At 34.5% G+C, this 25953-nt stretch overlaps 1 protein-coding gene across 1 annotated transcript in view; it reads left to right on the top strand.

Annotated features, from left to right (window-relative positions):
• The window catches only part of DARS1 (aspartyl-tRNA synthetase 1), a 62487-nt gene that overhangs the window by 6229 nt on the left and 30305 nt on the right, over window positions 1–25953 (top strand). The window contains exon 4 of the mRNA XM_054562686.1: window positions 12174–12276. Within this exon, the coding sequence (XP_054418661.1) occupies window positions 12174–12276 (103 nt within the window). The remainder of the gene's footprint in view (window positions 1–12173; window positions 12277–25953) is intronic.

The following is a 25953-nucleotide window of genomic DNA, read 5'->3' as shown; positions in this document are numbered from 1 at the left end:
CTTTTCACCCACTTTTTCACACTTGATCATCCCTGTAAATTTGTGATGTAGGCAGAACAGGCATAAATGAGGAAGCTAAGGTTCAGAATGATAAAACAACTTGCCCAACTTCTCATAGTGAGTTGTATTGGCGGAATACAAACAATCCAGAAGCTTTCTAAGACGCCATCTGTCTCCCTAAAAGGTAATTCCTTCTGCAGTATTTAATACATTCTGTGTTACAGCATTTCTTAACATTGTGTTTTAAATACTTATTATAGAATTAATATGGGCTCATTTTAAAAATCCCAACATTTTATACATATGTCTCTCTCATGATCACTACTATAACAGTTTGTCTAGTCTTCCAATATTCTCTCCCCAATCAGATGAATACTAATGAGAAGAATACTGGTGGAGTTTTAACATTTTAAAAAATGTTGGCTTGCCTTTCTGAAAGGTTGGGCCATTTATTCTACCAACAGATAAATCACATTGTATTGTAATCCCTAATTTACTTTTCTTTCTCCCATTAGTGTGGGACCTTTTTTTTTGTCCCAAATAGTCACTTGGTTTCCTAAGCATGGTTATTTAGCAAATTAAAAGATAGAATTCATGCTACATGTAAGGCTGAGAATTCTTCTCTTCACCCCATCCCCAAAATGGAACAATGTATCAGTAAGGATAACAGCATGAATTGAAACATCAGTTATGCTTTGTTTAAATCCATAAGTATATAATAATGCTAAGACAAACAAACAAAACCTAGTTGGTCACCAATGGAATATCTCACTATTTTGGAAACTGGAGAATAAAGAGAAAGTATTATTTCTGTATAAATTATATTAGTGGTTAACCATCTGGTAGATGTGAAGAAGTGTCTCCTTATTTATATATTTTTTATTTTTTAAGGAAGTATTTCAACTAATAAAGTGAAAAGAAGGATGTTAGAACATCAATAATTTTGCCCCTGGTAAATTATCTAAATATATTAAATTATCTAGGCACATTGATGATCTGTGGTTTCTAACAACAAAATAAAGAGATAACCAAAAATATTTTATATCTATTCATGAAAAAGCACAGTACCATCCAATGCCTAAAAAATTTTACCTGAATCTCATTAAGCCTTTAGATCGAACTACTAACTTACAAGAAAAACATAGGACAAGGGAACATATTAAATGACAGTGGATGTAATTAGCAAGATTAAAATACAGAAAGCTACTGGGCAAAAAAAAAAACAAAACCTTCATCTCTTCCACAAATAAGTTGAAAGGAGAGAGGGAACCTATGGGTTTAAACAGACTTAGGCTATCTCTAAGTTAATCACTTATTTGGATCCTATTTTAAATATACAGTTAAAAAAGGGGGGCTATTTGAGGCTCTTGGAACATTGATTGGATATTTGAGGTTAAAAGTTGTTTATTTTTTGGTTGAGATAATAGTACTGTGGTAACATTTTTAAAAGATTTTATCTCTTAGGGATTCATACTTAACTATATATAGATGAAATACTATCGCTGGGGTTTGCTTCAAATATACAGGCATTGAAGGATAAGTGGATTGGGTTAAACCTGAGAAAAGAATGGGCATGAATTGATAACCTAAGCACATGAGGATTATAGGTGGACATAGGTATCGTTTACAAATAATGATAATTTTGTCCTTTTCTTTCAAATGTTTATCTCATTTCTTATTGTTGCTCTTTACAATAATTAGTAGATTCTCTCTAGTCCTATAATGATTCCCACAATGAAGGATTTTTCACACAGCAGAGATTTAAACTCCTGATAAGTTATTTCATGACTGGTGTTCTGTATAAAATGTCATTAGAGAACAATGCCACAGTATAAAAAATATTAAACTTTTCTTCTAGCCCAGGTTTTCTGTTATCAGAAATAGATATTAAATTTTCCAGACCTTTTTCCAGCAATTTTTTCCCCTCAAAATATAATTGCATTGAGTGTATTTATGTAGAGGTTTATTATATCAGTCTCCCTCTTTTTGTGTTGGTTTGAAATTTTCCATATAATAAAAAATTAAAAATACAGTTGATTCTCATTGTTTATGGGTTATATACTTAGAAATTCACCTATTTGCTAAAATGTATTTGTAACCTCAAAGTAAATGTGTGCAGCACTTTCACTGCCATTCACAGGCATGCCAGATATGAGAGTGGCAAAAAATTTGAGTTGCCCAGTGCATACATTCCCAGCTGAAGTCAAGCATGGTGAAGCTCTGCCTTCCTGAATCAGGTCTCACAAGCAGGTGTCCCTTTCACAAGCTGTTTAATGCAACATTCTCTAGTTTTGTGCTTTTTGTTGGTGATTTAGCTTAAAATGGCCCCCAGGCATAGTGCTGAAGTGTTTTCTAGTGTTCGTAAGTACGAGAAGACTATATACTAAGCCTTACAGAGAAGATACATGTTTTAGATAAACTTCGTACAAGCATGAGGTATAGTGCTATTGGCTGTGAGTTCAGTGTTACTGAATCAATTCTACATATATTAAATAAGGTGTCTTTAAACAGAAACACACAAAACAAGCTAATGTATTGATGGACTAATGAAAATATTGTGACCAAAGGTTCACAGGAACCTAACCCTTTATTTCCCCTAGGAGCAGTGGTTCAGTATTTGGTAATTCATTGTTCTTGAAGACTTTATAGAACATAATTATGACAACAAGAATCAACTACATGCAATTGACTTGATTTTACAATAATGGATTTTGTAATGTTGAACTATTTGTAGATTCTTGAAATAAACTAAATTTGGCAAAGGTGTGGGTAGTGTTCTCTTAGTATTGTACTAGGTTAAGTTTCAGAAAAAATTGTAATTTTGCATTAATCTGATCTTCACAATTTTTAATTGGAAAACCTAATTTTGTTTTTAAGTTTTATGTGCGTTTGTGTTTAAGTTATAAGTTACCCAAGTAATATTTTCACATGAATTCTTCAAAGAATAAAGAAATGATACTCACTTTTTTCTTTTTTTACTGCCTATCATCTGCTTCAACCGTTTCTAATCTTTTTTTCTCGTTTTTTAGAATTTGGTTTATTTACTTATAGAGAGGAGAAGGGAGGGAAAAGGCAAGGAAGAGAAACATTGGCGTGTGAGAGATGCATTGATCAATTGCCTCTCATACACCCCCAACCTGGGACCTGGCCCAGAACGCAGGCATGTGCCCTGACTGGGAATCGAACTGGCACCCTTTTGGTTTGCAGGCTGGCATTCAATCCACTGAGCCACACTAGCCAGGGCTCTATTAATTCTTAATCATTTGTTCAGCATCTTTCCAAAAATCTTGCTTTTTAATATATGTATGTGAGTGCACACACAGATACGTAGTTTTTTATTTGTTTTGTGTTTGAGTTTTAGCTTGTCTTATTTTATATAGATCACACATTTTACATGTTTCTTTGCAACTTTTAAAATTTTCAGTGAAAAATTTTTCTTGGAGATTCTTCCATGATACTTGTTATAGACCTACATAAGGTAATATTTCTCCAAGATAGATATCTAGAAGTGAAGTTGCTGGGTTGAAGGGTATGCATATGCACATTTAAAATTTTTAATACCAGAATAACCTTTCAGTATAGCTATATTCAGTTATCCTACAGGTGTTCTCTCTTTGGCTCTAAAATTTTTTTAGAATGTGACAGTACCACTTGCTTCACATCTTGCTAACAGTTCTTGTCAGTGTTTTTTTTTTTATTTCTGCCAAAGTAGATCATCTAAAAAAACAAATGAAATCTTATGCTTTGACTCCGCATAGCCCTGATTGCTGCTGTTCCTTTCTTCCCTCATCTTACATTGGAAAAATGTCAATAAATATGATTTATTTGGAATCATTCATGTGTTTTAACTTCAAAAGTAGTAACACATTAAAACTGGCTTTGGAAAAACAAACTGCTAGCAATTTCAAGTAGAACAACACTGTAAAAAACTATAAATAAGGAAATGGAAGTGTCAAAATCACAGTGTCAAAAGTGTGACAACTTGAATCCTGTTGTGCAAAAAAAAAAAAAAATTGAGTCTGTTTACATAACAAGTATCTGTATATTTTGCCTTAAAGGGCAGTGTTTTTATACATTCTTAAGTATTAAGTATTAGTTTCTTTCCATTGTGAAAGCTTTTAAACTTAAGTCTGTATATTGAAAGAGCAAATGAAATATCAGTGGTTCCTTTCAAACTTTTTACATACTACATGGAAGTCATTGGCATAAAATAATTTTCTTTCAATAATCTTTTTCCTAAAAACTTAACTTCCACTTAGAAAAAAATAGCTAAATTATTTTGGTAAACAGATAATTTAGGATTTTTAATACCAAAGATCAGAACCTCAACTTCTATGCTTGCCAAAAATATTTTAGGGGAAATAACAAATGGAAGGTATTTAAAACAGTTAGGTCTTTGCTGCTTTGTTCCCTAATTAACATAAATGATGTAGGATAATGTTAATTTTGGGGAATTAGGGAGTTAAGGTACATTATTTAAATAATGAATTTAGGAGTTTGGCAAGCTAAAAGACAGTGTAGGAAGAGACGAAAACGTGATTGCCTAACATCTTTGATACCTAGTTCTTCCACAAAGGCCCAGTTCATAAGGGGCATCACCAAAATGGAAATGAGAATAAACTTTTTTGTCCTGACTACCTACCACTTCTGTTCTTCAGCTCAGAAATAAAGATTGCACTCATGGTGCTGTAAAAAAAGGTTTCCAACTTGACATTTTCCTAAAACAGTACTTCTGTGAAATTTAAGAAATAAGGTACTTCTGAAAATTTAAGAATCAAAATTCAACACATTTTTAACTGTTAATCCCTTAAATTTAAACTGTCTAAATATAATGACTTCATTCAGCTGTTTTGAAGATTGACTCTGTATCTTTCTGTAAACTATCTCTTGATTGGAAAGTTCCAAGAAGAAACATTAGTATTTAGCAATTGGTTTATCTGTCCTATAAAGTTTCTGTGCCAGCTTAAGTGCAGTAGGGACTGTTTGCTAAACTGAGAAATTCTATACTTCTTAGAATAAAAAATAAATAAAAATTTCAATAGTACAGAAAGATATAAAATGAAAAATAAAAGCCTCACCATTCTAGCTCCTCTATCCCGTCACAATCACTTCCCCAAAAAATAACCTCTTTTTTTTCTTGTGGGTTCTTCCAGGGAAGAAAAATATTTACAAGCATGGGTATATCCTTTTTTTTTTTTTTTTAATTTATATAAAAGGGCCCTGGCTGGTGTGGCTCAGTGGATTGAGTGCCAGCTTATGAACCAAAGGGTCACTGGTGCGAATCCCAGGGCACATGCCTGGATTGCAGGCCAGGTGCCCAGTAGGGGGTGCTGCAGAGGCAACCAGACATTGATGTTTCTCTCCCTCTCTTTTTCCTTCCTTTCCCCTCCCTCTAAAAATAAATAAAAGTTATATAAAAGGGGTTTTAAACACTCGGCTGCTTTTTATCATTCATCAGTGTCTATAAAATAATAGCTTGCAAAACATTGAACTAAGCAAATTATACAGAGCAGTATACTACCAAGCAGAGCCAAAGAGAGAACAATTTTGTTTACCAACACCTGGCAAGAACTTGGTCTCAAAAGTACTTTGAATTTACCAGGAAACCAGTACTGATATTTTTTTGTTTTTGTTTGGAATCTTAAAAAAAATTTGTTTTTGAGTGGACTATCTGGATTCTAGTAATGAAAGTGCTTTGAATACAGAATGTTTGGAGACCATAGAATTAGAGTCACATGTAGATCTGTTCCGCTAGTAAAGACTACATTAGTATGAAGTGAGTGATAATAGAAGTTTAGCTCTCTTATGTAAGTTACACTGTTAAGGAACATCTTTGTCACTATGACTCTTTCCATACCTAATTTTCTTAATATACATTCTAAGAAATGTATTTCTTGAGTCCAAGAGAACATCTGTAAGGCTTTTAATGCCTGTTGCCAAACTATTCTCTGAAAGTTTTGGGCAGGTCTACTTTGCCATCAGCAAGTTAGGGACATTTTCACTTAATTCTCTCAAGCACTGGATAATACTACATATTTTTAAATCTTTGCAAAATTGAGAGGTAAGTAATGTCATCATTGTTTGCTTCAACTTGAATTACTTTCTTTTCCAGTAACATTTTTTTCCATACTAGGTTTTTCTTCTTTTTCTTTCAAATTATCTGGTTTAGTCTATTGCCCTTTTATCTATTGGGATCTCAATGTTTTTTTACATATGTGTCTGTAAGATCTTTATGTATTAAAGATATTAATTCATATAGGTTATATGTCATTTGGAAGATACTATTGCCTGAGTGTTTTCTTTTAATTTTTTCTATATAGACATTCTATAATATTTAAACTTAGAAAGCTTTCCCATCCTCTATTGTATACTTAATATTCAGTTCCTTTTTTTTTTTTTTTTACTGCTTTTTATTTGTTGGGTTTTTTCCTTAAAACTTCTGAATTCCATCTAGAATTAGAATCTTTTCTCAATTCTTTCTTATGCTCCATTGATCTCGTTTTTGTGCTTCACCCCCTTCCTCCCATCTGTTGGATTTTTTTATATAAAGAAGAGGTTTAATTTTTAGTTACAAACAGTAAACACATTAAACATTAAAGAGAACAGTAAACATTCTTCACTTCACCCATAACCATTGATTTCGTGATTTCTTTTCAATAGCAGGCATGTCAAATCATAGGGAATGCATTTGCTTCTATGTTTAATTTCCTAGAACTTCCCAGGTTCTACCTGCTGCTTCTGCTGAATCTTTTCTTTGCCGGGAAAGGGAGGGAGACTGGGGAGGGAATGGATAGATATTTCCTAGAGCTGATTTTGATCTATGACTGATATTTTTATATGTATTTTTTTAAGTATATTTTATTGATTATGCTATTTCAGCTTGTCTTTTTTTATGTGATTTTAGATGATAATTTTAAAGTAGTTCACAAATTGGCACATGGCCTTTATAACAGAACACTAGTAGTATGATCTTACATTCAAAGTAACCAATTATTTTTAAGCACATTTTATTGATTATGCTATTACTGTTGTTCCCATTTTTTTCCTCCCCTTTATTCTCCTCCACCATGCTCCCCCCTCCCACCAGCATTCCCCACCCACTTAGTTCATGTCCATGGGTCGTATATATAAGTTCTTTGCTTCTCCATTTCCTAAACTATTCTTAACCTACCCCTGTCTATTATGTACCTACCAATTACACTTCTTATTCCCTGTACCTTTCCCCTCATTCTCTCCCTCCCCCTCCCTGCTGATCTCGTTCCATGTGATCTCCATTTCTATGATTCTGTTCATGTTCTAGTTGTTTGCTTAGTTTGTTTTTCTTTTTGTTTTTAGATTCAGTTGATAGTTGTGAGTTTGTTGTCATTTTACTATTTGTAGTTTTGATCTCCTTTTTCTTAGATAAGTCCGTTTAACATTTCATGTAATAAGGGCTTGGTGATGATGAACTCCTTTAACTTGACCTTCTCTGGGAAGCACTTTATCTGCCCTTCCATTCTAAATGATAGCTTTGCTGGATAGAGTCATCTTGGATGTAGGTCCTTGCCTTTCACGACTTTGAATACTTCTTTCCAGGCCCTTCTTGCCTGTAAGGTTTCTTTTGAGACATCAGATAATAGCCTTACGGGAACTCCTTTGTAGGTAACTGTCTCCTTTTCTCTCGCTGCTTTTAAGATTCTCTCCTTAACCTTAATCTTGGGTAATTAATTATGATGTACCTTAGTGTGTGCTTCCTTGGATCCAACTTCTTTGGGACTCTCTGAGCTTCCTGGATCTCCTGGAAGTCTATTTCCTTGGCCAGATTGGGGAAGTTCTCCATTATTTTTTCAAATAAGTTTTCAATTTCTTGCTGTTCCTCTTCTCCTTCTGGCACTTCTATGATTCAGATGTCAGATCGTTTAAAGTTGTCCCAGAATTTTTTTAAGCCTCCCTTCAGTTTTTGAATTTTTGCTTCTTCATTCTGTTCTGGTTGAATGTTTATCTCTTCCTTCTACTCCCAATTTTTGATTTGAGTCCCAGTATCCTCCCCTTCACTGTTGGTTCCCGGTATATTTTTCTTTATATCATTTTGCATATCCTTCACTTCTATTTTGCATCCCTACTCAATCATTTCTGTGAGCATCCTGATTACCAGTATTTTGAACTCTGCATCTGATCAGTTATGTGTCTCCTCATTGCTTAGGTCTTTTTCTGAAGTTTTGATCTGGGCCATATTACTTTGTCTTTGGACAGCCGTTGCGTTGTAAGGGGCCGGAGCCTTAGGTATTCCCCAGGGTGGGGCAACCCACTTTGGTGGGTTGTGGTGCTGTATGTGGGGGAAGGGTCAGAGAGGGAACAGTGCCACTTACTTCACTCTCACCCCACTTTCAGTCATTTCCCCTGCTACCCACAAGCAAATTGTGCCCTTTCAGGTGCTGATTCCCATGTGGGTGGGTTTGTGTACATTGTAGGACCCTGTGCTTCTCTCCAGCAAACTCTCCTATGAGTGGGAGTTTTTCCCCCCACTACAACCTGCACAGATTTGTATAGCCAGAGGTTTTGTGGCTTTAGTTTCCCACACTGGAACCCTGGGTTTCTCTGTCTGTCTTGCTCCCCAGTTCTTCCCAGCTTATCTGCACGTCAATGTAGGACTGCTCCGCCAGCACCTCTCCACCCCTGCGGCCCATCTCTGCCCCTCCTGCCAGTCTAGATGAATGTTTCTTCTTTAACTCCTTGGCTGTTGGACTTCTGTAGAGTTTTATTTTGTGGTAGTTCTGGTTGTTTTTGTTCTTAAATTTGTCATTGTCCTCCCTTTGGTTGTGCAAGGATGCAAAGCATATCTATGTACGTCTCTATCTTAGCCAGAAGCACTCTCTCTCTTTTTTTTTAATTTAGATAACTGTTTATTTTTCAGTTACAATTGACATACAATATTATGTTAATTTCAGGTGTACAACACCATGATTAAATGTTAGGTAACTTACTAAATGACCACCCTGACAAATCGAGTACCCACCTGATACCATACATAGTTATTACAATTTTATTGACTTTATACCCTCTGCTGTACTTTACATCCCTGTGACTCCTCTGTAAGTGCCAATTTGTATTTCTTAATCCCTTCACCCTCTTCACCCATCCTTCTAAGCCTCCTCCCACCTGACAGCCATCAAAATGGTCTGTGTATCAATGAGTCTTTCTATTGTGCTTGTTCAATTATCGTTTTTAGATTCCACACATAAGTGAAATCATGGCATTTGTGTTCCCCTCTCTCACTTACTTCATTCAGCACAATACCCTCAGGAGTATCCAACCTGTGGCCCACAGGCCACATGTGGCCCAGGATGGCTATGAATGTGGCCCAACACAAAATTGTAAATTTCCTTAAAACCTTTTATTTGCTCATGAGTTTTTATTTGTGTTTGTGTATTTAATATGTAGTCCAACATAACTCTGCTTCCAGTGTGGGCCAAAGATGCCAAAAGTTTGGACAGCCCTCCTAGGTCCATCTGTATTGTTGCCGATGGCCAGATTTCATTCTTTTTTATGGCTGAGTCATATTCTATTGTATATATGCACCACTACTTCTTTATCCATTTATCTGTTGATAGACACTTGGGTAGCTTCCATATCTTGGCTATTTTAAATAATGTTGCAATGAACATATGGATGTATGACTTTTCGATTTAGTGTTTTAGGTTTTTTTGGATAAATACCCTGAAGTAGAATTGCTAGGTCCTTCTTTGTCTCTTGTTATATAGCCTTTGTTTTAAAGCCTATTTTTTCTGGCATAGATATTGCGACCCCAGCTTTTCTTTGTTTTTTTCCATTTTCATGAACTATCTTTTCTATCCCTTTACTTTCAGTCACTGTGTGTCTTTCAATATGAAGTGAGTCTCTTTTAGACAGCATATATAAGCCTTACCTTCCTTCTATACCTAGCTCTCTGATTGTATCATTGTCTTAAAATGTATTTTCTTCTAATTAAAAAAGTAGTACATATTTATTGTAGAAAGTTCAGAAAATGTAGACAATTAGGAAGAACAGAATAATTCCCTGGAATTTCACCATTCATTAGTAGCCACATTTTGTTGGGGGGTTTTTTGTCCCCCAACAGAATCAATTTTAATATGCTTTTTATACAAACGAAATCGGGATTATACACTTACGTATAGTTTTATCACATTTTCACATAACAGTCTATCATGTGTGTCTAACATATTTATTTAGTGTTCTAAGCACTCAGCATATCTTTCACACATAGTAACCCAGCTGTAAAATAGGGATGATAATCCTCAAATAAAGAACCAGTGATAGTTCTGCTATTAATAGTAGTAAACATTAATATTTATAGTTAGTTAATATTAATATTTAATATTCATAGTTAACATTAATTGTCACAACTCTAAATATATTACTTATATAATTTTCAAGATGAAGAAAAGTCAAGGAAACTCTGAGTTATATCTGTTATTTTTTCCATTTTGCAGATGAAGAACTAAGGCATAGTGTGGTTTCATAATTTTCCCACAGGCTCCTTCATAAGAAGTGGTAGACTAAATGAGATCCTGGGCCTTTAGATTTCAGAACGTTTTACTTTATACCAAACCCTCACACTAAATGTTGCCCCCAGTCCTGACTGGGAGATGTTTTCCTGTGCTCACCATTTGTATGCTCTATAGAGCTCTCCATTTTCTCTCAAGGTCTTTAGCATTAGAGTTGATTGTGGGGTGACTTTGTAGTGCAGCTAAGTCTCTGCTGCCTGTCTGCCCTGTTAGAGCAGCTAAAATGCTAAATCATACCCGTTGCTTCCTAGTCACGTTAACATTCACTTCTCAATGGGCTAATATCTGGCTGTGGTTTCAGTAGTTCCTGGGATAATGTCATTTTGATCTATTATGCAGATTTCTCAACTTTATCAGTCTTTATCCATTCAGTGTCTTAAAATCCCTTTGAATTTATTTAGTACTGGAACTTTCTTTAAAAAAATTTTTCTTTGTGACTGTATAATATTCCAAAGGAAAGAAAATGAGTATCTATTTAGTGGTAAAAATATGTTAATCATGTATCACCCCAGAAATCCATAGATTATGTTTGTGTTGGCACTTTGTTTACAACCTGTTTTTTTAAACTCATGATTGCTGTCTGATTTTCATTTTGAAATACTCTTATGTTGAAAGTATTAATAACTGTAAGTCTGCTTGCATTTTTGCTGGTTTTTTTTTTTTGTTTTTGGGGGTTTTTTTGCATGGATAATTCTTGGTTTAAAAACCAAAATTATCTTTTGCTGTTTTACAGGACAAGCTGAAGAGAAAAGTAGTCTTGGAAAAATTTACGTTGTTTTATGAGGAAGTAGTTCTCCAAAACTTGACCAGAGACTTTTAAAAAGGATCTGCTTTGGAGGAAAGGGATGTCACAAGGATACAGAGTGACTGCAATGTATTATGAATAATAGTTTTCAAAAGGTTGAGAATAAGAAATGGTGGTTCCTTATGAAAAGAAGGGAAAATCAAGAAGCCCGGCATACGTGAAAATAAAACTGATTGTAGGGCATAAAGGGAATGATCTTTTATAAAGTTATTTAGAGTAAAAAATATTTGGAACTATTATAAAGGATGGAAGGTTAGGAAGACAATAAAGAAAAAATGAAGGAAATAGAACATGAAAGAAACTAGTCTGTCATTCCAAATGCTCTTTGAAATGTACTTTGGTGGAAAGTAAAATGGACCACCCCCATAGAATGCTTGCCTGCTTGTTCCTAAGCTCTTTATTAGTACTTCCGTGGCTGCATCATTGAAGCTTCCATGGTGGTTAACATAGTGCCTTTGCCTGTAGAATATACTAGCTATTAAATGAATGTTGAAAGTGATCTGAAGTTTCTTGAAATTTGTTTAATAAATCAATGCAATGACAAAATAATGTTTGACTTAAAATATTTTTTAAATTAGTGATTTGCCTGTTTCTCAAAACAAACATGTTAAAAGCATTTTTGTTTCTCCTAGTAGGAACCTGGGTTTCTTTAAAGCTTGTCAACCGAGTATGACTATTTTAACTGCGAAAGCTGCATATACACGTTACATGCCTGATGAAGATAGTAAATTTTGGCCTGATTTTAAAGTAGAGAAGCATTTGCCTTCTTTGTAAAACCTGAAAGTGATATGTCAATACATTTGTGTTCTTTCTGTCTTATTCAGGAAAACAATGTTTCTTAGTCCTACGTCAGCAGCAGTTTAATGTCCAGGCTCTTGTGGCAGTGGGAGACCATGCAAGCAAGCAGATGGTTAAATTTGCTGCCAAGTAAGTAAGCAATTATATCCTGTTGTCAGAATAAACAATGGTGGGAACCAAGACTCCCAGGGGTTTGGACCATTTTCATGCATTAACATCAATGCTCCGTTTGTTTAAAAATGTAGTTATTTAAATTGTCAGTTCAGTGTTGCTGAATACATTAAATTTAACAAAAGAGAAAATATGGAGCACAGACTTAAAATTCATTTGGAACTGCTGAAGCAGCACTCTCTACAGACAAGTCACATTTACTTTCAAGTAGAGTAACAAAAAGCCTGGCAGTCTCAACATAGCAGAGCAACTTTATTTTGTTTGTTGAGCTCCATTTCCTCCCTCCCTTCCACAGTTTGATTTGCATATTAAGCAACAAGTTTTCTAACTGAATAAAAGTATATAGCATAAAAGAATGTAGTTTTGCAAATGATTCTTTCCTGAAGGAAGTAAAACACATCTTTTAACTTTGACACCCAAAGAGTTAAAAAAAAAAGATAAAAATTGCCCTTTCTCTTTCCCAAAGTCTTGCTGTCTGGCTCAGAGTACCTGTGGAAGCACATTGTTTTGTTTAGTTTGCAAAAAGCAGGATATAGAGATAGCGTAGTGGTTGTACATGCTGTAGCTGTAAGGTAATAATAGTTGGTGATATAGCAGGTGGTGTTTGTTTGTATGCTTTCCTCAATTCAATTAAAATTTTATTTCCATGATAACGGTCAAAGACAACTTGGAAAATGGATGTTCTTTACATTTTAAGTAATAAAGACCTTCATAGACATAAATGTTTTTCAAAGAAAGAAATTTAACCTAGAGTAAATTTTATGTTTTTTCTATTGATTTTTATGTCTTTCTTTAGATGTATGCTTTAAAAGACGAGTTGATATAGATAAAATTATTAATTTTAGAACTAGAAAAAAACTAAAAAATTATCTAATTTAATACCCTAATTTATGCCCGGGTCCCCCAACTACCCTGCCACAGTATTTTAGATATAGTGGATGCTTAGCCACTGGTTTTGGTTTAGAGATTTATTTATCAAATTCATTACCATCTCATATCACAGTGTTTTAATGTAGTGAGTGGATGCTCAACAACAGGTTTTGGTTTAGAGCTGTATTTATCAAGTTTAGTTTTATTGTAGCATAGCAATACCTGCACTCTAATTTAAAAACTTTAATGCCAATAATTGCATCAATTCGCTGGTGAATTCAGTGGTATTATTACTGCTATTATAATAACCCCATCTCTCTCTGTCTCCCAGTCCTGTTGCCCAGAGACTGTCACTTTCATCCCTTCTGCTTGTTTCTTGTATTTAGGTTTGCTGTTTTCATCTCATAGTCTGTAAGGGTCTGTGCTTGTGGGTTGCATATTTTACCTAGCCTTTTAGGGTTAACCTGTATGCTACGAAGTGGGGCATTAATAAGCTTGGTCCCTAGGTAGAAACTTTATTTAAGAACCTTTTAATAAATAGATCCCCTGGAAACTACAGATGTATGTGCTAAATTATATATATATACACACTGAAAAATACTGTGAGAAGGTCAACTTGAAATCAACAAAAAATATCCTTAATGTCTTTTGTCTTTTATATTTTAATTGGCTCTGAAAACTAACATATGAAGATGGCAGTTCTATTTAGACTGTATTTTTCCATTAAACTGCATTGTAAGCTCATTGTTATGTTCTTGAAGAAAAGATTCTAGTCTAAAAATCTTCTGAAAATCCCACTTACCCTTAATATTTACTAAGAGACATTCTACTAACAAGAGAACAGTTGACTCATTTGATGTCTTTGGAGGTAGATACATGAAAATGGTCCACAGATAGTTATTTCTTATTATTTTGGATCTTCTCAGAAACTCCTGGGACTTGACTAATAGCAATTGACCATGTCCATTATTAACCAAAGCACTAACTGGAATAACTTCTTGCAAATAGTCTCTTAAAACAGAAATTAATTCACTAATTCCCTTATAATATATAAATTAAAAAAGGCTTTGATCTAAATGGGAGCATGTAAGGGGGATATTGCTTTTATGCAAGAAAAGAATTTAGATAACTCAGCTTGGATTTCATAATCCTGAAGTGGAATTCAATCAACATGTAATTCACGCTAAACAACTAAGTTGTGACTTGGTTTGTTTTTTTTTTTAAACAAAGAACATAGAGCTATTTTTAGTCCCTAAAAACGGACTTACTATAATTAGTAATGCGTGGGAAAAGATGGTTTCATAATAGAGCTGTTGCAGATTATAAAATTTTTGTCTGGTTATATACAAGTGAATGGAGCCAGTTTTATACATTAAGTTTAATGTGTATACTTAGGTTATAATTATTTAACTTTTGGCACTACTCAGATGTTAAGTATCTGGCCTGAATAATTAAGACTAAAAAGCTATGTTAATAGCTTTTGCTACCTTGTGAAAAAAGAAAATTATCTTGACGAAGACCCTCTGGTGAAAAATGATGAGTTTTTAATTTTTGTGGCTGGTTGATAATTTTCTTAGGAACATAATTTTGTGCTCCTGGGAGGTCCGTTAGCTTCTTTTTTGTATGTGATTTTAGGTGATACTTTTAAGGTAGTTCACAAATTGGCACATGGCCTTTATGACAAACGCTAGTAGTATGATCTTATATTCAAAGTAACCAATTTTTTTAAAGCACATTTTATTGATTATGCTATTACAGTTGCTTCCATTATTTCTTCCCTTTATCCCCCTCACCCCTCTCCCACCAGTATTCCCCACCCCCTTAGTTCATGTCCATGGGTCGTATATATAAGTTCTTTGGCTTCTCCATTTCCCATGCTATTCTTAACGTACCCCTGTCTATTTTGTACCTACCAACTATGCTTCTTATTTCCTGTACCTTTCCCCTCATTCTCTCCCTCCCCCTCCCTGCTGATCTCGTTCCATGTGATCTCCATTTCTATGATTCTGTTCATGTTCTAGTTGTTTGCTTAGTTTATTTTTCTTTTTGTTTTTAGGTTCAGTTGATAGTTGTGAGTTTGTTGTCATTTTACTATTCATAGTTTTGATCTCCTTTTTCTTAGATAAGTCCGTTTAACATTTCATGTAATAAGGGCTTGGTGATGATGAACTCCTTTAACTTGACCTTCTCTTGGTGATGATGAACTCCTTTATCTGCCCTTCCATTCTAAATGATAGCTTTGCTGGATAGAGTCATCTTGGATGTAGGTCCTTGCCTTTCACGACTTTGAATACTTCTTTCCAGGCCCTTCTTGCCTGTAAGGTTTCTTTTGAGACATCAGATAATAGCCTTATGGGAACTCCTTTGTAGGTAACTCTCTTCTTTTCTCTTGCTGCTTTTAAGGTTCTCTCTTTATCTTTAATCTTGGGTAATGTAATTATGATGTGTCTTGGTGTGTCCCTCCATGGGTCCAACTTCTTTGGGACTCTCTGAGCTTCCTGGATCTCCTGGAAGTCTATTTCCTTGGCCAGATTGGGGAAGTTCTCCATTATTTTTTCAAATAAGTTTTCAATTTCTTGCTCTTCCTCTTTTCCTTCTGGCATACCTATGATTCAGTTATTGGATCGTTAAAGTTGTTCCAGAGGTTCCTATGCCTCTCCTCATTTTTTTTAATTCTTGTTTCTTCATTCTGTTCTGGTTGAATGTTTATTTCTCTGTTCTAAATTGTCTATTTGAATCTTGGTTTCCTTCCCTTTTCAAAGTACCCATTTTTAAAGAAGAAATTCAAGAACAGAAAAATTTGCTCAGGCAAAGTGGCTCAGTTGGGTTCACGTTGTCCCGTACACCAGAAGATGGCAGGTTTGATTTCCGGTGAAGACACATACCTAGCTTGTGGGTTCGAGCCTGGGTTCGGACATGTGGAGAGGTAGCCGATTGATCTTTCTCTCTCTCCCTCTTTCTCCCCCACTCTCCACACCTCCTGCCCCTCTCTCCCCCTCTTCCCTTACTTCCTCCCTCCCTCTCTCCCTCTCTCTAAAATAAAAATCAATGGTAGAAAAACATATCCTTGGGTGACGATATAAAAAAAAATTTTTTTTTTACTTTGAAATGACCTGGTCTATTCATGAATAATAATAAATCAAATGAAGTCATAATGTAAATCCTAAAGAACTTTCAGAACTTATTTAGGAAAAAGATGTATTGGTTTTTCTTCATCATTCAAAATCTTTTTCCTTAAAATTATCTTTACTGGCTAGGTGTAACATAAAAAATTTGTTTTATATAAAATGCATGTGCATTGGCTCCATTGTGAAAACAAAGATTAAGATAGTTACATTTATCTTTGAGGTCATGTGCTCTGGCATTGCTGTTTGGTGAGCTGGCATGCCTATAAAATAAGAACTTCAGGTGTAAGCTTATTGTTAAATCATAAAAAACAGTAAAAAGAAATTCCTGTAATCAGAGAAATGCAAATTAAAACCACAATGAGATATCTATCACCTCACACCTGTTAAAATAGCTATCATCAATACATCAACAAACAAGTGCTGGTGAGGATGTGGAGAAAGGGGAACCCTTTTGCACTCTTGATAGGAATGCAGACTGGTGCAGCCATTGTGGAAAGCAGCATGGAGTTATCTCAAAAAATTAAAAATGGATCTCCCTTTTAACCCAGTGATCCCTCTTACGGGAATATATCTGAAGAAACCCAAAACGCCAATTCAGAAGAACGTAAACATGCCTACGTTCATTGCAGCATTATTTACAATTGCCAAGATAAGGAAGCAGCCCAAGTGTTCATCAGTAGATGAGTGGATAAAACAACTATGGGACATTTACACAATGGAATACTACTCAGCCGTAAAAAGAAGAATATTTTACCCTTTGCGACAACATGGATGGAATTAGAGAACATTAAGCTAAATGAAATAAGGCCGTCAGAGAAAGACCAATGTGATTTCACTTATGTGAAGCTAATGAACAAACTAAACTAACAAGCAAAATAGAGACAGACTCATAGATAGGGAACAGGATGACAGCTGTTGGGGGTGGAGAGGTTAGGGGGTGGAAGGATCAAGCAAAAAGGAAAAATGACTCACGGACATGAACTCATGGACATGGACCACAGTATGGTGATTGCAGAGGGGAGGAGGGTATAAGGGGGTAAAATGGTAATGGAAAAAATAAAATATATTTTAAAAAAGAAATTCCTCTATTTGACATTAACAGATGAAAAAAAATTATATTTTTGCTATGGTCTAACTATATTAACTAATTACTGTCATACCATACTACAAAAATCCTTAACTGTGCCTCACATGAACTTTCTATGTTTTGAAGCATGAAGGATAATCCAACTTTAAGCTATGGCACCAGAATGATGCAGTACTATAATTGTTTACTGATGTTTTAAAAAATATTTGAGTAAAGTCTTCTATAAGTGAGTTTTCTAAAGTATTTGGCGTTCTTTTTTCTCTTTTTAGTGTTGCTCTTTATAATTTCTGCCATATGTTAGTTGATTTTAAACAGGATAGTTCCAGTAATTTATTAAACTAATATTTATTGATATATACAAGCTCTTTCTGCTCTCTCTAAAAGTCCATACTTGCCAGAAGTTTCTTCTTAAGTGCTATTTTTATCTAAAATCTTTAATGGCTTTCTGTTTCCAACCATGTCCAATATTAATTTTGCTTGCTAGCTCCCTCATTGCAGTGTTATTTGCCGCTACTTCCCAAGATACACTCTTTAGATTGGGCAGGCTCTGCATATCAGCAATGGCTTTTTCTTACTTTACTGCTTATTCTAAAAGCTTTGGCTTTATTTAGTAAATTTTCATTTTTTGTCACTTGGTGTAAGCCCATATCCTTCATGATCCTCATTGATCACTTTCTCTTATCATTTCTTTGGGGTCCACAGATATGTTCTTAGGAGGCTGGAAGTATTCTATATTTTTTAAACTTTAGTGTACCTTTTTATTATTGTCTTAAGGTTTTATAGGGATATTATTCTATATCATTTTAAAACCTAACTTAGAATAACTGTGTGAATTTAGTACTTCCATTTAGCATTTACTGTCATATTTACAATTGTGTTAATGGAAAATGAAGTCTTAACATTTTCCGTGTTCAGCACAAATTAAGATTTCACTGCTTGAATAGTGACACATGCTGAACGAGTTGGGTTACTAGGCAGTACCTGATAATTAACAGGCATCCTGTCCTGACCAGCATGGCTCAGTTGGTTGGGCATCATCCTGCAAGGTGAAGGGTCACCAGTTCTGTTTCTGGTAGGGCACATGCCTGGGTTGCGGGTTCAACACTGAGTTGCGGGCACACTCGAGAGGTAACCAATCAATGTTTCTCACTCACACCAATGTTTCTCTACCTTTCTTCCTCCCTTCCCCCTCTCTAAAAATAAAATCTTTTTTTTTTTAAGGCATTCTAAAGTTTTCATAGCCTGTGTCATTCATACAAATTTATTGAATCCTATTTTTGTCTATATAACGGCCATGGAATCACTGAGAAGTAAAATCATTTCCATGCAAGGAAAAATGTTTCTATTTCCAGTTCTAGTAGTTATCAGATTAGATACCCATTTGATTAAAGTTTCAGTTAACAATGCTACATTATTAACTTTGACATGCACAAGAGACAGTTTCATAAAAATATCAACCGATACTTTATTTAAATAGCTCTTTGCAGAATTTTGGTTAATTATGAGGCCTAATTATTCTGACCCAGCCTCAGAGTTAATGTTTTATGTAATTGTGAACAGGCATTCTTCACATTACTAGTATTAAAGTAAAAATACAGAAACATTAAATACAGAGCTGGATCAACAGTTTACAGCTTTATACAGTAAATCGAATGTCCGCAATTTTGTTTTTGTAAACTTTAAATTAATACTGTTTATTCAAATTTTGTGGTTTTGTATTTGTCTTTATCTTGTTTAAAATTTCATTTTGATTTAAAGTTAAAGGATGTAAGTATAAGCCACTTATACTAGTTTTGTATTTGTAGATATTTAAATAACACAGTAAAACTTATTTAAGTGCTCACTGAGGGTTCCTGACATTTTTTGTTCCACTAAAAAGAGCCCATGCAATAGTTTGAGAACCACTGGTCTACTCCATATTGGATAGAATCCTACCAAGCTTATTTTTAACTTAAAATTCTAGAGGTTTTTGGTGAAGAAAAATGAGTTCACATAAGATGATTTAAACCTTTTAATTTTTAGAAAGCACCAATGTTGAGTGTAACTGAGGGCCAGAGAACGCAGAAGCTTGGCTCCCCACTAAACTAGCCAGTGTGACTTCATAAATTGTTTACTGTATACTAGTCTTATTTCATTTTTAGAGCTAAGACCCTTCTTTTAAAATCTTTATTTCTACTTGCCTGGGAAATATAAGTCTGCAATTTAGTACAGTGTTAATTCACTGTAATTGAAAGAAGTTAGTTGACACATTAAAACAAGTTTGTGCTTGCCTTAGAATCGGAATATAGATTTTTTTAAATCAAAGTGTGGTTTAATATTTTTAAAAATTATGTTTTTAGGATTCTGTTTGATTTAACTGGCAAATACATTGTTTCTCATGTTTGGGCATTTTGAATTCTTTCCTCGAATTGTATAATTTAATTTACATCATTAAAGCATTTTTTTAGGTGCATTACTCAAAAAACTTTATAGCCTGCCCTGTTTTCTCACTAATCTTATATTACACCTTTTCTAAGATTTAAAAATTATTAAATTGAATACAGGTGGTTATGTAGATCTGTGGAGCACATTTCTCATTGAGTATAGTAAGATTCAACAAATTATTTCTGACAACTAAAAGGCTAGCAAATTTGCTGAAAGCCTTTGATAAGTAAGTGCCTATAAGTGTTAAAATTTTAACAGTTTTTGTTGCTATCTGGATATGTAAATATGCAGAAAGAAATATTTAAAATAGTATCTTCACCATTCTTGATTTGGGAGGGGGGCCAAAAAGGGTAAATAGGAATAAATTGGAAATAGTTTTAAAAAATAATGAGCTGATAACTACCTAAACTTACAATTATGATCATCACCTAGCTTTCACCCACTCCCAAGTTTATCGTTACTGTTAACAAGTAACCATCAGCATATATCAATAAATAGGATTTTTTACATATTTTAGGAGATTATTGTAACAGTGTAGTATAATAAAGCACCTTGAGGGGATTAAATCTGTGGTACCTAAAACAATCTGAAATAAAAGGTAAAAACCATTATTTATACAAAGTTTATGCTGCTATTTCATAATTATCTTGGGTATATTGAATAGATTATGAATAATGACGGAGTATACTCTTCCTGAGTGACCTTTGTAACAGGTGCCATATAAAGAGAGTGTGTGTGTGTGTGTGGTTTTTAATCCTCACCTGAGAATATGTTTATTGATTTTGGAGAGGAGGAGGGGGGAAAGAGAGAGAAACATTGATTGGTAGCCTCCCACACGTGCCATGACCAGTGATTAAACCCGCAACCTAGGTATGTGCCCTGACCAGGAATCAAATCTGCAACCTTTTGGTGTACCAGAAAACGCTCAAACCAGCTGAGCCACCCAGCCAGGGCAGATACCATATATTTTTTTCAATGGAGGGCCATGGAAAAAAGCTTTCCCATACACACTCAGACTTATTGCTTATGAAACAGTATTTTTAATGTTTAAGAAATTTAATCTACAATTAAAATTCAGTATAATAAATAACTGAAACACATATTTGTAAAGATATATGTACCCCTGTTGTCACTGCAACACCATTCACAATAGCCAAGACATGGAAGCAACCTGTGTATATCAGTAGATGATTAGATAAAGAAGATGTGGTACATATATGCAATGGAATACTTATTCAGTCATTAAAAATAATGAAATATTGCCATTTGCGCCAACATGAACGGATCTTGAGAGTGTTATGCTAATAAATCAAATGGAAAGGGACAATAACCATATGATTTCATTCATATGTGGTATATAAAACAAAAAGTGAGAAATGAACAAACAAAACGAAAAAAAACCTCATCAGTACAGACAATAGAATGGTGGTTACTGGGAAGAAAGGGCTTGGAGGGAGGACAAGATAGGTAAAGGGATTCAAATACCTGATGATAGGAGACTAGACTTTGGGTGGTGGGCACACAATAGAATATTTAGATATCATATTATAAAGATGTACTTCTGAAACATATATAATATTAACCAGTGTCACGTCAATAAATTTAATTTTTTAAAAAACATGCTATAAAAACTACAGGAAAGGTAGTTAGAAACTAGAAAGCTTTATGTTTGTAAAGTTATTTTTTCTTGAATAATTTCAATGTAAAAATATTTGATAGCTATAATTATAAACATGAAACCTAAAACTCACTAAGCAGTTTCATAATTGCATCTATTTTTAGTTATGCTGTTGTCTTTTTTTTTAATCATCATCAGCACTGCCATGCAGTTCATGTTACACATTCTTAACACTTTAGATATGAAAAAACACAAAGTCACTCAACAAAGCAGCTGTATGGTGTATGCAACTGATGTGGAAAATAAGACCACAGACTCAGGTTTTAAAATAAGAATATTCTACTAACCTTCGGGACACAGGAAAGAGATGAAAAAATTTGGCTGGGTAACTGGATACTGTTCCTTAACATATCAGGCCCTTTTTTATACACTTGTACAAACTAAAATCCTCTCCTAGAATTGCTCTGGTGTCAGTAAGGAAGGAGATCTTGGGACATTAAGGTGTGGCTGGGTGTTCTTTTGGGTTAACTTTTTGTAGAGTGGTGCTAATATTCAGTGAGTTCTGCTGTAATATAACAGGCACATTCCTAAAATCACTGATATGCAAGATTATGCAATTAAAAAATCTAAGGTTTATGTGGAAAACAGGTTAATGGCGCAGTCAAAAACTATCAGTGAAAAAGTTTTATAGAAAATCCTAATTTAAAAAAACATAGGTAGAATAGTTTTGTACATGTATGTTGAAGAGGTAAGAAATCTATAAACAATAATATCTCACTTTAAGAAGACACGCTGTGTCCTTGTGGAAGTGAGTATCAGAAGAGTTGAAGCTTGTAAATTATTGTGACATGGTGGGAGGAAGGTTATCTGAAATCCCACAGAAAGTTGGACCCTCATGGGGGTGGGGGTGGCATGTGACACAGGTAGGTGTTTGAGATGGGTGTTTTGTGTACTCCTACCTGTCTTAGTTCACCACAGTATAGTTGTCTTTACTGAGCCAGTGTTTCTCACTGATGAAGTCTGGCATAGGCAAAGACAAAATTCTCATTATGTTCAGGTTGATTCCTAATACTTCAATTATGTTGAAATTGACTAACATTTTCAAAACAAGTGTTACAGCAAAACTGACTATACTCTTAAAAAGATACAATGATGTTTGCCTAGTGAGTTGGTAAAAGCATTAAGAGTCTTACCTGTTTGCTGACTGCTTATGTGTACAAGTAAAGAAGAGAACATGAAAATCGATTTCAAAGTTTTTAATTCCAGAAACTATGTGGAAATGACACCATTAAACTGGAGTAAATTCCCAGATGGGTTGTGAGGAAACACAAGACACTCGCTGGAGCTGGGATGAGCTTACCCTCCCTTAGAACACTTAGTATCCAGCTGAAGAGTGGAAACTAAGAGGGGCGGGGCTCTGTTAGCGATAAAGAAAGGGAGAGTGGTTTGGATAGGCAGCCTAAGTTTCTGTATGCTGAGTAAATGAAGAGAAGATTAAGCCTTTTGAGTTTGTGAAAAGCCCAAACACTAAAATAGCTTGTTTTACTGAAAGCCATTTTGCTTTTCTGGCTGATAGTATTCCACTCCTTGCATTCTAAATATTTTCTGGTGTCTGTATGGAACTCTTAACCCTTAAAATTCCTTCATTTTCCTTTGCCATCTTCACCATTTAGTTTAACAACTCACTCCTGTGGCCACAGCTTGCATTTTGCCGCTCAGAACTTCATTTTAAACTCCAGTGGTCATTTTCTGTAACCATAATTTTCACCGTTCTTCCTCTCTCTCCTGCCTTGTAATCTTGTGTGACTTCATGCAACCCTGGTTCCATTCCTCCCTGCATCCCTATTCATTGTTCCCCGTCTCATTGTTGCTCTTGCCCTGCAAATGCCCCACACACTCCCCTACCCTGTAGACTCCTGATCCAATAATCATAACACCAGAATAAAAGAGTATATTGTGCATTTGTGGTATAACAATTGATTTCATTATTCCTCAGCTTGCCCAACAGAATATACTGTACTTCATCTTGAAATTAGAGGTTCATAGGCTGCTTATTTTCTTTGTTTCTGTGAACTCTTCAGGATCTATTCCTCTTTATCCCCTAGTTTCTAAGTAGAATTAGAATTAGAAAAGAAAAATTTGGAAAACACTTTGTATTCCATCATTTGATATATTGTGGCTTCTGTTATGATTAAAAACAGCACACGAACAATATAAATTTTGATGGATTCTACTATTTAAATAAAGCAAAAATCCTTCTTGTAGATTTTTTCAGCTTATTTCAGAAATTTGAGGACCAGTGAAGCACAAAATAATTCAAATGAGTATTTAGTAACATTTACTTTGAGGCTAGCAGCTTAGTGAGCCAGCTAACCATTCTGCTATAATCTTTGCTTTGGAAAATAGCATACGTAGAAATATGTTCATGAGAAAAAGGCCATTCGTATCCTCATTTAATTTTTATTCTGTCTTAGGTCAGTTTTTATGTATGAAATGTTTAGTATTAGGGCAATGCCTAGGGACTGTTTATTCTCAAGGTGTTTCCTTTTTGAATAGTGCTACCGAAAGAGTGGACATTTAAAACATGTGAACTTCCTATATAACAAAATGGGAGAAATAATGGTATTTATATGTTAATTCCTTAAGGCCCTACATTTAAACTCTATTCCCTCTGGCCATATACCAGATGGAATAAAGCAAGGACTCCACTATTAAAAATATCAAATCGGATAGTTCCAGCTGGGGTTTCCTAATCATTTAAAAGGCAAAATATGAGGTCACTTTTAATATCTTAAGTAGATAACTATCTTAGCATTTACTTTAGATATTAAATCTGAGAGTCATATCTTTGCCTTAGTGACGAGATTATACTGCTGGAAGTTTCTAGCTTTTGAGTATTTTCCTTAAGAGCAAAATTTAGAGCCTAATGTGGGGTCAGTTGTTTTTCCCAAAATTACTTTTTCTAGGAATATCCAATTCATTAATGTATTAATCTGAAAAGTTGATTTACCAATTGGATTAAGTGCCACAGGACTCTTCAACACATTTTAATCAATTTGTCAGAAATGTCAGTTTTCTCATGGTTGAGTGCATATAAAAATGAAGCAACCAAATCAAATGAGTTACATAGGAAGGTTGGCAAATTTCATTCCCTGGAGATCCTTAAGAACAGATCCTTAATAGTGTGTGCAAAATGGTTAGAGATCTATAAATGAAATGTCTGGAGGCAGGAAGATGGGATGCGCATGCAGGCCTATGTTTCTGGATCTCCAACTTCTGTTGACATTAATTTTCTAATAGTAGCTGGTGTTTGAGTTGAGGCAAGAAGTCATCTTTTTTTCTTTTTAAAATCATTTTTTATTTAGTGCCATTTTAAAGTAATGAACAGAGAGTAGTCTATGTTAGTTATGGTTGAGTCTTTAAGACAAATTTTTTAAAGGCAGCCCTGGCCACCTTTTTGTACTGACTGCTATTAAGGTCTACAGTGAATGGAAACAGGAGGTTTTGAAGTTTAAAGCTAAAGCTAAAGTGACTACTATAAAGGGCTACCATTAATTTGAATAGCAGTTGTTAAAGTTAAAAATTGTATTTTGCAATTTGTGCTTATGTAACGTGCCTCCCTCCCAGTATAGAAATGTTTGGATTCCGAAAAAAGACTTTTTCAGACTGTTATTTGTATACCTAGGTTTTTTGATTTTGGGGTGTTGGGTTTTTTTTTTATTTTTCTTTGTATTAGTCATTGTGGTTGTGATTTATTGGTAACTGATGAGTCACGAGTATCTCCCATCTCTAATGAGTCACCTAGCTGCATACAAGTTTATTTACTTTTCTTTTTAGATCTTTTGCATAAAAATAAGTATTTTAGGTAACTGGTAGATTAAAATTTCAGTTTGCTATATTAACTTTTAAAACTGTAAAATATCAAAATACTCAGAAGTCTTGTTGATTTAGAAAACTTTTATTCAGCACCTGCTCTGGTACAGGCACTCTGCTGGGCTGAGGTGCACAGTGACACATATATCACTTAAAGAACTTATTTTGGGGAGAGGATAAAAATAGGTAAACAACTGCATGCACAGACATGTTATGGGTGCTGTGGTAGAAGTATATATATATATATATATATATATCATCTACAGTTGAGGCCCACAGGGACATTGGCAGGTGGGTATACCTTGCGCATCACGTGGACAAGTTGGTGAACATAGGCTACTAGGTCATTATACTGTTGTGGACTACAACTCTAAACAACTGTACCTAGATGGTTTATACCACTTTGTTGGAATGAGGTGGTTATCTATTGTAGGAGAAACAAAATTTCTGTATTTGGACCTGTCCAGTTCAACATTTGTATTGAAAACTTTGGTAAAGATATATTGTACTTTAGACGTGGGTCTAAAATATGGGGTCAAAATTCTAGACAGTTTATGGGATTAATTCTTCTAAGTTTACTATAACTTTAAATAATAAGTTCATGGGTGGGGTTTTTATTAAGATTTTATATATTT

The sequence above is a fragment of the Pteronotus mesoamericanus genome, unplaced genomic scaffold, assembly GCF_021234165.1.
Source record: "Pteronotus mesoamericanus isolate MK-2021 breed Mesoamerican mustached bat unplaced genomic scaffold, CSHL_Meso_final scaffold_651, whole genome shotgun sequence".
NCBI classification, from domain to species: Eukaryota; Metazoa; Chordata; class Mammalia; order Chiroptera; family Mormoopidae; genus Pteronotus; species Pteronotus mesoamericanus.
Note: the sequence above shows the minus strand (reverse complement) of the source record. Positions and strands in the feature narration are given on the sequence as shown.